General features: G+C 43.1%; 1 protein-coding gene across 2 annotated transcripts; it reads left to right on the top strand.

Annotated features, from left to right (window-relative positions):
• The first annotated feature begins 5914 nt into the window (after positions 1–5914).
• sdf4 (stromal cell derived factor 4) lies at positions 5915–16652 on the top strand. 2 transcript variants are annotated; one of them, XM_035382879.1, is made up of 7 exons: positions 5915–6265; positions 6774–7118; positions 9909–10045; positions 11533–11646; positions 12783–12941; positions 13376–13551; positions 14819–16652. In XM_035382879.1, the coding sequence occupies exons 2-7, from the start codon at positions 6814–6816 to the stop codon at positions 14993–14995; spliced, it is 1068 nt and encodes a 355-aa protein (XP_035238770.1). In that variant the 5' UTR covers positions 5915–6265; positions 6774–6813; the 3' UTR covers positions 14996–16652. The 2 variants fall into 2 exon arrangements, with proteins under 2 accessions (XP_035238770.1, XP_035238771.1); XM_035382880.1 differs by lacking the exon at positions 5915–6265 and adding an exon at positions 6296–6442.
• The last annotated feature ends 281 nt before the right edge of the window (positions 16653–16933 follow it).

Genomic DNA, 16933 nt, shown 5'->3' on the forward strand with positions numbered 1-16933 from the left:
GGAGGGCCCAAGGTTGGAGCTGCCGGTAGTTGGGGGTTGGGGGGTTACTGTGTTGGTAGGAATCGGGGGTCCCTCTCCTCTCTCTTGCTCTCTTTCACACACTCTCTCTCTCTCCCTTTATAATCCTGCTAGCCGGATTCCCCCTGCAACTGCTTTCCTTTTGATGTTACGGTACCAGGTCAAGAAGTGCCAAAATTTTTTGGGGAGCACAGTCCTCCTTCCCTCTCTAGATGAGTCCACAGCACATGGGCCCCCGCAGGAGGAGAAAGAGAAACGTCCCAGGTTCACCGGGGTGGGGTCGCGAGGGGGGAGTCAAGACTCGCAGACAGTCCGGTTTTCTTAGCCTTCAGTCCGTGCTCTTAATTTCCCCCCGAAGGGCAGAACTGGTTCCCTGGAGCAGCAACAAAACAACTTCAAACCTGGCAGAAATCAAAGGGACAGGTCTCACTCACGCAGGTCTCCCAAAGCAGGTCTCACCCACACAGGTCTCCCATGCAGGTCTCTGCCAGCAGCCTCCGCTGGACCCTGGATCACACTCCTTATCTGCTGAAAATGTATTACCTCTCGGGTCCACTGAAGGGTGGTAATAACACAGGCACTTAGCGCCTCAGAGAGTTGTGTCTGTAATTTCTTCGGGGCGGTAGGTCCTTGTTAGTTTGCTCCGTCTCTCTCTCTCTCTCTCTCTCTCTCTCGCTCGCTCGCTTGTGCTCTGTTTAGTTCTCTTTCTCTGAGAATGAACTCACAGCCAGAACTCTCTGCAGTTTTATCACCTCAGCTTCTCTCTCTCTCTCTCTCTCTCTCTCTCACTCACTCACACAATCTCTTTTTCTGTCTCTCTCTTTTCTCTGCTTTTTCCTGCCTATATTTTTCTCATCATTAAATTGGCAGCCCAGCTTTACCTCACAGAGAAAATACTGAAATCGTGAAACGGTGTGGCTGTGTGTGTGTGTGTGTGTGTGTGTGTGTTTGTGTGTGCATGTGTGTTTGTGTGTGTGTGTGTGTGTGTGTGTGTGCGTGTGTGTGCGTGTGTGCCTGTGTGTTTGTGTGTGCATGAGACAGAGAGCCACAGAGAGAAAGATGCCTATGTGCCCACATTAGGCTGCCAATTGTACATTATTTTAATATAAAGATGGGACTGTATCCAAACTGAGCAGATGAACTGAAATACCTGTAAGAAAAAAGACCCCAGGCAGTCTCCTGTGTAATCTCTTGTTTGACAAATCGTCAAGAAGAGAATTCAGAAACTCCCTTGTGGTTGGGTGCAGAAGAGTATCTGTTGTGAAGTTTTAAGAGGTGTTGAAACCTGATAGGCTTTTATCAAACATAGGCTGGAGAAATACCAGACTAAACATCTACTTCATCAATCAAGGGCGACAAATAAATTCAGCAGGTATGTACACAAATAAACACAGTGTGGAACCAAAGCAGAGACAGAATGGTTATGTATGAAGAGAATAGACATGAACATAAACAGAATATGTAACATGTAAACTAAACACAAAAGCTAGTTGTTTTGGAATACTTATAAGTGGAAGTGATTGTTGTCTAGTTATTTAAAGACATTCCAGGATTATAATTTCTCATGGTCATGCGACATTCCCTTTACAGTAATCTGAGTCATATCATTTATTTATTTGAATTGATTACTCAATCCACTAGGCAGTTATATGGAAAAGTGTTGATGTAATTATGACTTGGAATGTTATGTTTCTACCCTGAGAGGGTTAAGCCTGCCAGATGCATTTGAATTCTGATTGGATTTCTTAGATTGCATTGCTCAGAGCTGAGGTGATTTCTTTTGCCTTCCTTTTGCAAAGCTTGATGTCCTTCAATTTCCCTTATACACATCTGAGCACTGCTGAGCTCATTTTACCTGAAATAATTGCCAATATAAGTAGGATGCTTCAGATATTGGCTACAGCGCCACATTTATTTTACTTGACAACAGAATTGAAATGTTTCATGATTAGGAAGCAAATGCATCTCAAAGGCAATTTTCAGCGATGAAAACAAAAATCCAATTCTACCAGCCACGAGGTAAAGGGGAAACAATTCAACTGGGGCCAGAAAGATCTTCCATCTTCCTTAATGACAGGAACACACTCAGAATGTGTCTCTCGCTTCTGAACTGCAGTATGTAGCTGAGAGTAGCAATGGCATCAGGGGAATTATAATCCATAGCGGTGGATGCCCTGCCCCTGTGGTTGATCACAGGAAGTGTAGTCCATAGCAGTGAATGGTTGATTAGGGGAAGTGTAGTTTGTAGCAGTGGACTGCTTGCACACACGGCTGTGTGAACCCCAGCTGTAAAGACAGTTATCACTGTGGGAGCTTGAGTTGATGTGCCATGGCACCCCCTGACTTCCTGGGTGCTTGACAAGGCTGCTGGCAGCACTGAGGAACACATATCGATGGGTCGGCAAAAATGATGCAACGCTGCAGTTTCTGGATTCATACTGTGTGTTGATGACATTACGTGTATGGAAAAACAACAATCTTAAGTGGATTATGTGCAATACATTTTCTTTGCGTGTGTTTGCGTGCGTGTGTGGCACGCATGCATATGAGTGCGTGTGTGTGTGTGTGTTATTTTCCACAAGAGTTGTTAGGCTGGACTCGTTTCTAAATAGGAACAATATTGATTAGTGTCTTTAGTCAGTCAATTTGTAATCATTAATTAAGTAGAGGTAATTATGAGTGGGGGATACTTCATATTTTATTAACTAAGCGACAAGCCTTTCAAATGGCCCAGAATCTGATTTTACATTTGTGTAGATAGTGCCATCTAGTGCCATTTAGAGAGATAGGCCTATTGTTAATTATTACACGCTCCCCTCTGTTCTGCTTTTATTCCCCTTTGTCTGTCTCTCCCTCACTCATCTCTCAGGTGCCTATGATTGGGGGCTGATTGCACCTGTAGTGCCCCTCCCTTCAAAAGGGCTCAGTGGAGAGTGGAGAGAGAGACTCCTGGCTGTCAGCATTCCCTTTTGTTTGGTCCCTCTTTCCCTTTAGTGTTTTTGTCAAAGTTTCCTATTTTTCCTTTTTCTTTTTGGGAGGGAGGTCTGGTAGTCTAGTTATCGTGGCTTCATTGTTGTAGTTTAGTTTTTTTCTCTGTTTTGTTAGTTTAGGGAGAAGTCCTGGGTCCGACGGCCCACTGCGTGGTTGACCCAGGCTTCTCCTTCCTTTTGTTCTTTTTGGCCAGACCTCATAATTCGTGAGTATTTTTGTGTTTTGTTAAATACATTTATTTGCTTTGTTGTTTATTCTAACTCGGTGTGGCGTCCTATCAATATGTTTCTGCCTCATGGTAGAGCCAGTGGTTTTTGAGGCCGTAACATTAATAATGAAAGGTTCATGCAAGACGTCTTTTGTACAGGATCATTTCCAACAAGAGACCCCATTAAAGGCATGGTGCATGATTTCCGCCAGTACCTGTCCAATTAAAATAACACTTATTCAATGCTTTACCACTTGCGGTCAATGATCCTGATATTACAGCAGCACCATCGTATCCTGTTGTAACTCAAGAGGGACCATTATTAACTGTGATAAATCTTCTTATGCAAGGTAGCCCCGAAGACATAAAACTACTCCTAGCATGACTAATAATAAGAAAAACAATGTGAATAAAAATACGGCTACCTTTTAGCGCACTGTTGAATATATATTTCCATTCCACAATGCTACAAAGAGCTGGGGGGGGGGGAGAAGCTGAATGGTACAAAGTTCAAGTCATTGGAATTTATTGTGGTAATGTGTCCTCCTTTACCAGGCATGCAAGAGGAAAAAAATGAGGCATTGGTGAATATGATTGCATTATGATTATGAAACACACAGCACATTTTCATTCCACTTTAATAATGATTATTGTCATTCTCAACACCATTATGATAAAATGCTTCATTCGTACAACACCGCAATCACTTCAACTGTGTCATTGCTTCGAAACGCTTTGCTGTGCCCATCACTACGGCAGAGTACTGTTAATTAATAAATGTATTTTCCAATGTGATTAAACTATTTCTATTGCATGTATTCCTATTTTTTTAATTAAGCACAGTCACTGGGTAAGACCTACATTTGCAGTTTTTTTATCATTGGAGAATGTGTTTCCATTTAATGAGCAGTTTTCAGTCAATGGATTTTCATAGCTTAGCAATGGATGGAAATGGGAAAATATGAATATCACTGGTCAACTTTGAGAAGAAAAAAAAATATCTGTAAACAACTCTGTATCTGAACAGGAGGGGCGAGACCGAGCTGTGGGGCCAAGGAGGGGAGAAACTTCCAGAAAACCCAATCACAGAACCCGCAGGGAAGATAACCCCTACTACCCAAGGTGCGATGCCTGAAACAGGGTATGCTGGGAGCAAAACGTCTGCAGAGGTAAATCTATAACAGTATAAAAGTTCTCTGGCAGGTGTGCGCTATCCGATGATGGGTTAAACGTAAGGACACGCTAAGCCCTCGGCTGTCCAGGAGACTAGCACACTGATTTTGAAAATAGATACAAATTGCAGTCTAAAGATGGAGGAGGGAGACTGAGAGAGATAAGATATTATGCATGGGGAAAGCCTATATCTAGCACATGTAAGTGCTGCTTTGATGAACAACAGGCCAAGACTGCCCTCTGCTGTAAAAAGTAAATCACTTGTCAAATTGGTCAACGTTGTATTCCATCACTAGTGTTAGGTCCCTCCATTTCAGTCCTATGGAGGAATTCTTCTCTTCACGGAGCTTGAAAGTATATGACTACCCTGCTCAGTGTGTTGGCTGTCCGGCATTCCAAACTGAGATTTGTCAAGGGTGGGTGCCACACTGCAGGAGATTTTTTTCCTAGTTGTATTCTGAGGGAAATCTCTGGTGTGAGGTTGATGAGAACATGTGGCATTTCAACTGGAAAAATGGCCTCACAGCATAGGGGACTGACTATTTGTTTTGCATTTTAACCTGGCTTTGTTTCCACAGAAATATTTTTTTTCATCACCAGCTTGGTATATTTTATTTTGTTCTCTGTATTTACAGCATCATTCAATTTGAGCAGAATAAAGTCTTTTGTTGCACTTCTTGCTCAAAGGTGAAATTATTTCCACTGTTAAATATTTTTCGAAACAAAAACACATGGTAAATGTTTACTTGCCTCACATACTATAATTATATCATCAAAAAACAGAGCCAGCCCTATCCATTGAGCAACATACTGCTTAGGGCCCCACAGCCACCAGGGAGCGTCCTAATTATTCTAAAATATATTATAATTATAATGTTTGTTTGGGAGGGCCCCCAAATCAAATTCTGTTAAGGGCCTCTCAAAGGCTAGGGCTGTCACTGTCAAAATGTGACACATCCATGTTAGAGTAAATTGACAGTTGTAATTAGTATATGGCATTGTGTTATCATCGATAGAAAGAACTTTCTCTTAGATGACAAGTTACACTGTTTGGTAGACTTTTTGGATTTTCTGACATGTTTTCTGTGGATTTTATTGTCTTACGTAAATGAAATCTACACAGGTCAATTTTGACCCATAACACCACAGATGTCACTATGGATAATAATGTAAAGTTATTTTTAAAAACCACAAGCAATTTATTCTAGAAAAGTGTGTTCTAATATTAGTCTATTATAGTCAGATAACATAATTACCGTCTTCACTATAGGACATATAATAAGTGAATTTAGAATTTTTTTTTTTTTTTTTTTACAGAAAATGAGTCGTATATTGTAAGATAAATGGTCTTGGGACCATTAAATAAAATGTATTTAACTTGTACACGATTACGAAATAATACAGCGATAGATCTGTAACCACAGTTCATTGTCTGTAAAGGACGGTGGAGTTTTTTAGTTACACGCCCGGGCAGACAGCAATGTGATGGCAGCCAATCTTCCGTCACAAACGCTGACAGGGGGCGTAGCTTACGCGAGACAAGTGTCCAGGAAGTAGGGGCCGAGCGAAGCCATAGCCCTTTCCTGAATCCTATCGAGTCGGATCTGCCCAATGAACTGGATCTGTCAGATTTGTGGACGTGGTTTAAATTAAACGGAGGGGAGTGACTGGTCATGACATCCGTGATTTAAGGAATAGCCACGTGTACAGGAACTGGAAAGACAACCTCGAATCTCCCGGAGCTGGCTAGCTAACTACCTACCAACCAAAGCTTATGGTGCGTTTGACGGAGACGATGTATCCCATCCACAGCTAGCTACCCGGCTAGCTTTTAGGTTTCATCAGATTGCGTTTATCATTTGCTGCGCAGTGCGGGTAAGTCATCCGCAGTTTACGAAGTGTTTTCTGCTTTTCAGTACAGGTTACTAACGTTAGTTAGTAGCTGGGGGCTGTGTACAGCTAACGTTAGCTGGCCCAGTGCGGAGCTCTTTCCAGAATTCGTATTTCATGTCTCAACCTAATAAGTCCAAGTTAAAAAGTCGTTCCGGGGTAGTAAGTATGCTGCTTTTAATTCATTAATTCTGCATAGAGGAGTCTGCTAGACTGGGTAACTTAGTTAGCTAGCGTTAGCTACGCTAGCGATGATGTGTCCCTTTCACACTTGGTCTCTAGGTAACTTGGATCGCTACTGTCGGTTCCCGGTGTTCGTAACGTTAAATACTGTGTTGTTTGGTCTGCGTTACGACGTTGTTAAGAGATTTTACCTTAATTTTCTATGTATTATAACCGGGATATGAACAAACCGCATACCTTCCACAAAGGTTAAGAGTGGAGTTTCATTACAGAGGGTGTAAATTCACATTTTCATGTCTGCATTTGGCAGTTCCTTCATTGTTCTCATCGGAGAGTTCTGTGTGACGGCTATGGCGAGGAGAGCTTGGTCGGGCTACATGGGGCCGGTGTACTTGGCTCTGGTGGCCGTGCTCCTCACAGCGGACGTCCACGCCCGCCCCGCTAACATGTCGGCCCTCAAAGACAAAAATTCCAACAGCAAGGAGGAGAACGAGATTTTGCCTCCGGACCACCTGAATGGTGTCAAACTGGAGATGGACGGACACCTCAACAAGGATTTCCACCAAGAGGTCTTCCTGGGTAAAGATATGGAGGAGTTCGAGGAAGACTCCGAGCCCCGGAGGAACAGGAGGAAGCTGATGGAGATTTTCGACAAGTAAGTTGATTCGATTAAAGTTTCTCGGCTGTAATTTGTCGAGGATCCCTGGCTCATTTGACGCAGTTCTTCAATAATAGAAGAGCCTGGTTTTACAGATGATGAAACTAATATTATGAAAAAGATCACTTGGAGCAGGACAAGGGCTGATTCCGTTTTGCGATTTCATGTCAACGTCTTCTCTCAATTATATAATTAATTTAACAAATGTTTTTGATTAATATTTTTGATAATCCTGACATAAAGGTTGCACATCAATCCTTGCCTTAAATGTTTTATGGTGTTCAATTATAGGAGAGAAGTATAATTTCAGTATGTCTGTATATCAACTGTTAAGAAATTTTAAAAGAATGATTGGTTTGAATAAAAAACAGCTTACAGAACAGCCCTCCAGGACTGGAGTTGTGCACCCCTGGTGTAGAGCTAAACCCATGAGCTGTGGCCAGTGGTAGCCTATGTGTTAAACTGGGATACTGGTCCTTGAAGCCAGTACAATACTACTGCTGATTTTGTTTTGTACCTTTTAGTTAGTTGATCGGTTCCTGTCACTGATTGGCCAGAGATCCGACTAAGATGTTGCCCCAGGTCTAAATCAGTTCCTGTTTAGAGAGGGAAAATGTGCTTGAAGATCACATTTGAGTATCCTGGCCTACAACATTTGAGTGATGCTTGATTCAGTCGTTTTAATTTCTGTTTTACTCCGAGGCTGGCTAGAAGCATCGAGCTTTCTCTTATTGGCTTGTTATGTTTAGGGGCCATGCAGTTCAGAATCAGTAGCTGATTATGCTCATCTGGTGTCTGACCTTGAAGTAAATAGGCTAAACAATAGCAAAACAAAAAGTGGCTTCTGCCATTACAGTCTTCATGTTTGTCTGGATAGCTGTGTTATTCTGACAAGCACAACCATTGGGGTTTTCAGTGATACTGCATCATAATTAAGGCAAGCCGATCATTTCCTCTGTACTCTGACCCTGAAGGCTATTATGTGCTTGCTAATGGGGGAAGTGAGGTGTTCTGGGCGGCCTGTGGTATACTGTGGAGCAACACCGCACTATATGACTAAAAGTGTCTGGACACCCTGTGGTCTGGGGCTGTTTTTTATGGTTTGACTAGGCCCCTTAGTTCCAGTAAAAGCAATTCTTAATGTTGCAGCATACAATGACATTCTGGACTATTCTATGCTTCCCCAACATTTTTTGGAAGGCCCTTTCCTGTTTCAGCATGGTCGTGCCCCCGGGCACACAGTGAGGTCCATATAGAAATGTTTTTGTCAAGAACGGTGTGGAAGAACTTGACACCTTTGGGATCAATTGGAAAGCCAACTGCGGGCCAGGCCTTGTCACCCAATCAGTGCTCATCCTCACTAATGCTCTTTTGGCTGAATGTAAGCAAATCCCTGCAGCAATGCTCCAACATCTAGTATAAAAGCCTTCCAAGAAGAGTGGAGGTTGTTACAGCAGCGAAGGGTGGACCAGCTCCATATAAATGCCCATAATTTTGGATGGTATGTTGGATGTCAGGTGTCCACATACTTTTGGCCATGTAGTGTGCCTTGAGCTTCGTAACTGAACATTACATTGATGCTTTTAGCAGACTCTCTTATCCAGAACAACTTACCCAGCTTCTTTCTCATATCTTCTTGTTACACAGGATATTTATTGTGGCAATTTAAGCTTAAGTGACTTCCTGAAGAGTAACAGCAGTGCCCCATCTGGAAATCACCTGAGTTACAAGCCCTGGTTCCCTGCAAATTATGCTGTACTGCCACCTTTTGAAAGATTTATGCTTTCTGAGATTTACAGGGGCAAGTCTTCTCATTAGTGTGGCAGTGAAGCCAGTTGCTTTTTCACAGCCTGATTAAGAGCAGCAGGCATTCAGATCTGTTCATTCAGATTTCGATAGCAAAGTAATGCTGTCCTCTGATTGACCACTGTGGCTACAACGTACAGAACAGGGATAGTGAAAGAACGTACACTTTTGCCTTTCAATTCTAGACTATCCCTAAAGTGTGACGTGTCAGATGTTAAAAATGCCGTTCTTGGTCGTCACAGAATATTTCACATACCACAGCTGGGAGGTTTGGTAGGTTCCAAAGAGTGCAGTGTGAAGTCATTCCAGAGGCCTGAAGATGATTTAAATCATAAACCAGAAATGTTATGGAACAGGTGATCAAAGCAGGAGGTGTTTTGGGGACAGGAATGCACTTTTTTGAGATACCACAGGACCACCACCAAATAAAGTAACTGTGTTATAGGCTACATGTTTTACAATTGACGAAAGTATGTCTTCCAACTAGACCAGCAAAGTGTGTTGACTAGTAGATTAGATAGTTAGATTGAGAAAGCAAATGCACTGAGACTTTTCAGTGTGTGGATTTCCCATTTTTTATTTTCTGAATAATTTTTTTTTTTTAGAATTGTATTGGGAAATAGAATTCACAAGCCTTATCATTAAAGTAAGCTTAAATAAAGTGAAATGCAGGCTAACTGCAAATACATTTTAGTGTACTGACGCTATCCGTCCCCCTATTGTTTTGTAGTAAGGTGAACACTGTGCTGTCAAACTTATTCGGGAGTGCCAAACCACTTCAGCACATAACTCCCTGGGTAGGGATTAATTTCTGTGAGCTATCTGTGTTCTAGGGCTCTCCAGTAACAATTATCAAAATACCAGTCAAGTGACTACTCAAAGCAAAACAAAATGGTGTTTGTACCATTGACAACTCTGCAAGCCTATGAATGCTATGAAAAGAATGCGTATCGCGATGACGTGCTCCTTCTTTGCGTTCAGGGTGGACTTTAACCGCGACAGAAGTGTGAGCGCCAAGGAGATGCAGCGCTGGATCATGGAGAAGACGGAGGAGCACTTCCAGGAGGCCGTCAAGGAGAACAAGCTCAGCTTCCGGGCCGTGGACCCAGACGGCGACGGTGAGGGGCAATGCAACGTCTGGCGAAAACTGCGGACATGTTTATGGCTCAAATGTGCTTAGTGTTATTACAGGGGACAGTCCTTTTTGGTTAACCATTAAAAAGATCATGTTTCATGATTAAACATGGTCCATGAGGATAGAGGACCAAATGCAGTTGGGAATTCCAAACTGTGGGGGGAAAAAAAACTGTGGAGGGAGTGTGTTTACAAACGCATGGTTTGAATCTTTCTGAAATAATTCTGTCAGCACAGTGTTTTGAATATTACTGGGCGCCCGCATTCCTTCCTTCATTGGGCTTATTGCTCAGTTCTTGCCAGGACTTATTTTTGGTGTAATTTAGAACTTCTGTGCTGCTTTACAGGCTAGCTCTATATTACAAATGTATATATTGCCTGTATCTCTTTGCTTGTCTTCACAAAACAAAGAGAATCTGATTTGGAGTAAATGGCACTTGGCTTCGCTGTGTATGGTTTTTTTTTTTCTCTTCTTATCGCACCATGTTCTTAAAGACAATGTGTGCTGTCATTATTAGTTTCAAAGATATTTCTTGTTATTCGGCGATTGCTTTAGTTTTGGGGTTAACCAGTAAAATAAAAAATAAAAATCGCACCCATAGCGTACACCTGGCTGGACCGTGCTGCAGCAGTGCGATCAAAGCATTTATCAACATAGGGGCCGCTAGGTAGATCATCTTGTTAAGGCATTGTACCAGTGCATGGACGGGCCCCTGGACTGGCATCAAATCCAGTCTGCACCCAGTGGCACCTGAATAGAGAGGTCTAGTTGATGTGTCAGGTCTCAGCTTCTGAAGATGTACAGTAGCGGCTTTTCCATCTCCCTCCTCTAACTACCTATATAAGCTTCCTTCAGATTTAAAACCTTGGTGCTAGCCTGTCAGGAAACTAATGGAAAATCTCTGAAGATATAACTGAGCTTTTCCTTTAGCTTCCAGATAGGCTAGAGCTAAGGTGTTGAATTTGATGCGAGCTGATGCAGGTAGCCGGTGGAGGGTGACGAGAAGGAGAGTGACATGGAGTTGTGTAGCAATAAGACAGGCTGTGAGAGGCGACAGAACCAAGAGACTTAGAATAGAGAGAGGGAAAAGGCAAGGGGGGGGGGGTGCGTTTAGTTTGAGTCCTTTGGAAATCATTCTGATTGTAAACTGTTTCTTGTCGAATTTGACATGTAGACCTGGTTGGATGGGTGTGTTTTTCTCTGCTTTAAATGCTGTGACCTTCTCATGGACAAGCTGTAATTTATCAGGGCCTTCCTATGACCTAACACTGCCGGATGGTAACGCAAGCGCATGTACTGCTTTTGGACTTGTGTGAACACGCTGGAAATGTGCAGACCATCAGGCCATTAGGCCATTTTCCTGCCTTTCTCTCCACCGCATCCTCCTTAGGTCTGCATTTTTTCAGGAAGCCTTGTTTGTCCCAGTGAATCGTCTCCTGTAGCTAAAGCTGTGCTTCCTTTTCTTCCCAGGTCACGTGACTTGGGATGAGTACCGGGTGAAGTTCTTGGCCAGCAAGGGCTTCAACGAGAAGGAGGTGGCGGAAAAGATAAAGAACAACGAAGAGCTGAAGCTGGACGAGGAGAGTAAGTCCCTTGGCGAGTCGAACATCACGCATCGATGGTCTTCACCGCGATACGAAATGGCGTTGTTTCTGCACTTGGCACATATCAATAAGTCATGTGGCTCTTCTTGCTGTTGAATCAGAAGTAATGCGATTTACACAGCTGAGCAGAGGTGGAAAGTCCTGGGGTCAGAAAATAAAAGTCCTGCCACATGTTTCTTCTTCCCATGAACTCAGCCGGCTGATTTCAGAAATTAGTTCCTGGCTGCAGAATTGCGCTAATTGGCAAGTCCAGATGATTGGAACAAAATAATGGGGAGGACTTTAAGGCCCAGAATGGTGGGAACACCTGGGAGTGGCTTTTCCATCCCACACATTGTCAGTGATGCTTACACCTTTGGCATCCTGGCTTTGTTTTGTTCTTTCGCAAGCCAAGTACCAGCATGTTAGCATGTTATCATAGCACATAGCTACTGAACCACAGCAGTAGAAGTGCCAGCCCTCATGATTCTTTTTTTAGTTCTGGCTCCAGAGCTGTAAAGTAAAACTCCACCTAAATATCAGATTTGGTATCTTCTGTCGTACCTTCAGAGTTATTAGTATGATCTGTATGTCATGTCTCTTCCTCAGTATATGTAAAATAAGTTATCTTCAGTTTCTTATCATAAGTGAAGTGTAATGTGCATATATATTATCATCATGCTAGTGCTAGTGTCGTGCTAGATTCGGTTTTCCCTCTGTTTCACATGACGTCAATAAGTTTTTCCACTCTCAACATCATTTTGGGTGTATCTGTCCATTGCAACATGATTGTTAGCTAGATCATATATATTTATTTCTGACTGTCCGATTGTTTTTGATTGCCAAAAATCAAAATTGTCTCCTTATCGTGGTGAAGCCTAAGGTTTACACCCCTATTAAATAGTGATTTCTGTCTGTACTGTCTGAGTTCCCCTTTAAAGTGTGGCTGAGGCCTGTGGCATTAACTGCCCAGGTGGTTCCTTTAGCTTCCCGGTAGGCTAGTTTTCCCACGTTGGCTCTGAGCCACAGCTGTAGGGCTCAGCACGGTGTTCAGTACCACAGGCTGCCGGCCCCCGCGCCGGGCTTAACATGGCTCTGGAGGCCTAACCTGCGAGTGTCCGTCCCTGCCGTCTGCAGCCCAGGAGGTCCTGGAGAGCCTGAAGGACCGCTGGTTCCAGGCGGACAACCCCCCGGCGGACCAGCTGCTGAACGAGGAGGAGTTCCTGTCCTTCCTGCACCCGGAGCACAGCCGCGGCATGCTCAAGTTCATGGTCAAGGAGATCATCCGCGACCTGGGTAAGGCGACCGCTAACCGCGCGCGACCCTGGCCTCGCCAGTGCCTGTGAGAGAAACTAATCTAAAGACTGTCTGAAGTGTTTTCGTTTTGAATGACACTTACAAACATTTCCTCAAATAGAATATTAGCTTGCTTAAGTTACTTTTTGCTTGTCAAGTGGAACTGTCTTAAGGCTGTTGCGTATCGTTGAACTATGATGCAGCTCAGATGCATAGCATGGAAAATTGTTCTCTGGCGAACTAGTGACACCTTTCAGAGTGGGGTGAGAAAATGCTGCACCGTAACATGTGGCTTGGGGCTGTTTGTCCATCTCTGTTTTGCCCATGTAATCCATGCTAAAGACGCAATCGTGGATAGATTTTCTTTATTTACACATTTATAATTAATAATGAATTGCATCTCGTAACTTGCTGCTCTGGGGGTGTGCATCCAGACCAGGACGGGGACCAGAAGCTGACCCTGTCGGAATTCATCTCCCTGCCCATGGGGACGGTGGAGAACCAGCAGGCCCAGGACATCGATGACGACTGGGTGCGCGAACGCAAGAAGGAGTTCCAGGACGTCATCGACGCCAACCGCGACAACATCGTCACCATGGAGGAGCTGGAGGTATGGGGCGCACGTTTCTATGCCTGACTGGAAGCGACAGTGATTCCGTTGCACACAATTTGTCAGCTGTTCTTTTTTTTTTTTTTTTTTTTACTCAAGGGATTGTATTGTGCAGAAAGTCCAGGACTGACAGATATTTGGGTACCAACAGCCTCAAATTTCCATCTGTTTTAAAGAGACTTGATCTGTTGGGGTAGCATAACAGGGTCAGGCTGGTGGGCCCGTGTTGCTCATGGCTTATTATTGAATGGACTACAAATTTCAACTGCCCAAGCCAAGGGCAGCCATTTTATAATCCTGTAATACAGTTAGGAGTGCTGTGTCACAGACAAGTTTTTCTTGAAATTGGGGCAGTTCTCTAGACCTTGGTTACCCAGTAACTATCATCAAAAGTGACCCCAGTAAGGCTGGACCCAGGTCTCGTTGCGGTCTTATCAGGGTGGTGTATGTTGAATGGGTAGCGAGAGGGCAGTACGCATGCAGGTTGAAGTTTCATAAGCACTGGGAGTATGAATTGGACTGTTCAGGAGAGAGATACTGGCACAATGTATGAAGTGCTCCCCAACAGGCTTAATGGTGCCAAACAGCAGCATTTCAACCTGGGTCTACCAATGCATCAAAAACCCTTTTGGTTAATTTGGATACAGTGCATTTGTTTAAAAGAGCACATTGTGTCTGATAAATAAACAAATGATAATAATCTTACGCAGACTTAGCTCTGCTTAAGAAGCTGATGCATATGCTGAAGGCTATTCCTGAAAAAGACCTTTGCCTTTCTGAAGCATTGGGCCTCATTCACAAAACTTTTCTTAAATTATTCTTGCTTTTGTTCTTAAAAATGTTTTTACGAATAACCAATATGGGATTCATGACTCATGTGCAGACCTTTGTTTTTGTACATAACCCAGGTGTATGAGACGATGAATGCTAACTGTGTGGAATGCGCAATCCTATTCATGTGATTAGCATAAGGAACCAGCCATGAATAAGAACAGATAAGAAAAAAATGCTGAAATGATCGTGGAAACGCTCTTACATACAGTTTACGATCAAATGTGATCGTACGCATGTTTCGTGAATGAGGCCCATTGTTTGCCCTTTCAAAACCGTTTGGGAGCGAATACCGTGTGCAGGTGTCTCTTCTTATCAGGAATGAAATGGGTTACCAGCTTTTGAAATCTCTGAAAACTGGACAGCATTTACTCCTTGTCCTCCTCCTCATCCTTCTCGTCCTCTTCCTTCACGGCCGCCTCCGGTCGGCTCGCAGGAGTACATGGACCCGATGAACGAGTACAACGCCCTGAACGAGGCCAAGCAGATGATCGCCGTGGCTGACGAGAACCAGAACCGCAGCCTGGAGCTGGACGAGATCCTCAAGTACAGCGAGTACTTCACGGGCAGCAAGCTGATGGACTACGCCCGCAACGTGCACGAGGAGTTCTGAATGGCCTGCCCAAAACTGGCCCCGAACCGGGACGTCCCTTTCACCTCACCCGTTCCACGTCGTTACCCCCTCTGCCCTTCATCTCGACCGACGGCGTCGCCCATTTGATTTGGAGGGCTTGCCGAAATCACCTTTTCGGGCCTCTCCACCAAGAATGTCTGATACGGTTTACCTGTGCCCTGCAGTCATGATGACTTCTCTATGTGCGGTGTGTGTTTCGGATCTGAGTGCGTTTTAAACTCTATACCACCGTCGGAATTAATTTTGTATAGAGTGTGAGTGTGTGTGTGTGTGTGGGTGTGTACAGTATAAATCTATATATATATATGTATATGTATAAGTTCAGAAGTGATTATAATTGCCATAAGTAAGAAAGGGCCTGACTGGTGTTTCAGTGTGAAGCTGAAAAGATGAAAGCACATGCAGTTTAGCAGTAGCAGCCTGCAGCAGACAGACCATTTCCCACCATTTCCATACAAGTAACTACATTTTGAACCAGCATGATTTAACTCAACTCTCCTCATTTATAAAGCCCACTCAAATGCTATATCATTTCAGTTGGGCCAAGCACATTTTGGTGTCTTTTCTTATTTTACATGTCACTGGTTCTGCCGTTTGTGTCGGTTGTGTTCAGTGTGTTGGACAGTAAGGTCTAGCTAACGCTACATAACTTTGTGTGGCTGATAAGGAACCAGATGCAGGGTTGTTTTGGAGAAATTCAAACGCATGGCGCATGAACGCATTTCAAGAATGTTGTTCTGTCTTAAGCCCTGTAACGCGCTCGCAGCTCTTAAAGTGCTCAGTCCCATTTAAATCCCATTTAAGCATTTGCATTTCTGTCTTTAAAGCCATAATGCGCTCACAGTTTTGTCTTCAATGCCGTAAGTGCTCTGTTATGATGTCTTTATGCTGACCTTGTCAGTATGTCCATATCTGTTTCATTACAGAATTTGAGATATTAACTTATTTATTCTTGAGTGCTCATGTGTCAGAGGATCATAATCATCATAAAACGCAGACCCTCCAGACTGCCCTACCCAGAATCAACATCTAAAAAAAATTGTTTTCCCGTTCAGAAGTCCGGGGAAGCTGCCATTTCCGAGATTGTGCAGGGGAATTAAATTGTATTTGTAAATAGAGATTCGGAATGAAAGTATACGCTACCCACAGTCTAAATATTAGAGCCTTGTCCCACTCATTAATCAGAGCAAAGTAATGAGTTAATTTGTTTATTAAATGCTAGTGGCAATTCTAGCGCAAGTCGATGCAGCAAACTGTGCTCGTTATAAGAATGGTGACATGTACAGTATCTTTTTTTGTTGCTGTTGTTGCATTAGTGATTTGTTTTATTTTTCAGAGACTTCTCAGTTAGGATTTGGTGCAGTGGCAAACATCCTTGTGTGTCGCTTATCTGTATATTTCTGATTTTGTTGGCTCCGTTAAAGGTTGGCTTAGTCTCTATACCAGCGCTAGACTGCTAGTTTCAGTATACGGCTTTTGTTTTAATCTTGTGTCAAGGACTCATGAACTATCCTGTGGAATTACAATAACTGGACAATCCCAATACATGTCCTTCAACCACACTTAATGATGATGCAGCTTTGCAAGACGCTGTATTGCAGACTTACCAGGAACAATAAAAAATATTTCTCCAGTACCAACCTGTGTAATTTCTTGTTTACTAGATTACTTACTACATACTTGCTACACTACATCTTCATAACAACATGCACATTACTTTCAGTGTAGTTTAAACTATTTATCAGTTTAGCCAGTTCATTTTTTAACATGACCATTGTATGAACATATTTTGCCAAAGAGATGAAGTAAAATTTTTAGGATTGTATTATTTTTGCTTATTGGCAATTTTTCTTTGTTGCTGTTGTGAACTGAAAGGAAGAGGTGTGTATTGTATCCTTCCTAATTCGATGGATTTCC

This window comes from Anguilla anguilla, chromosome 11 (assembly GCF_013347855.1).
Source record: "Anguilla anguilla isolate fAngAng1 chromosome 11, fAngAng1.pri, whole genome shotgun sequence".
Lineage (NCBI taxonomy): Eukaryota > Metazoa > Chordata > Actinopteri > Anguilliformes > Anguillidae > Anguilla > Anguilla anguilla.

What these genes read in the sequence shown, in the direction of transcription:
- sdf4 (XM_035382879.1), top strand. Translation starts at nt 6,814, where the DNA reads ATGGCGAGGAGAGCTTGGTCGGGCTACATGGGGCCGGTGTACTTGGCT. An exon ending in CGTGGACCCAGACGGCGACG is followed by an intron (nt 10,046 to 11,532) that starts GTGAGGGGCAAT and finishes TTTTCTTCCCAG; the next exon opens with GTCACGTGACTTGGGATGAG. An exon ending in GCTGAAGCTGGACGAGGAGA is followed by an intron (nt 11,647 to 12,782) that starts GTAAGTCCCTTG and finishes TGCCGTCTGCAG; the next exon opens with CCCAGGAGGTCCTGGAGAGC.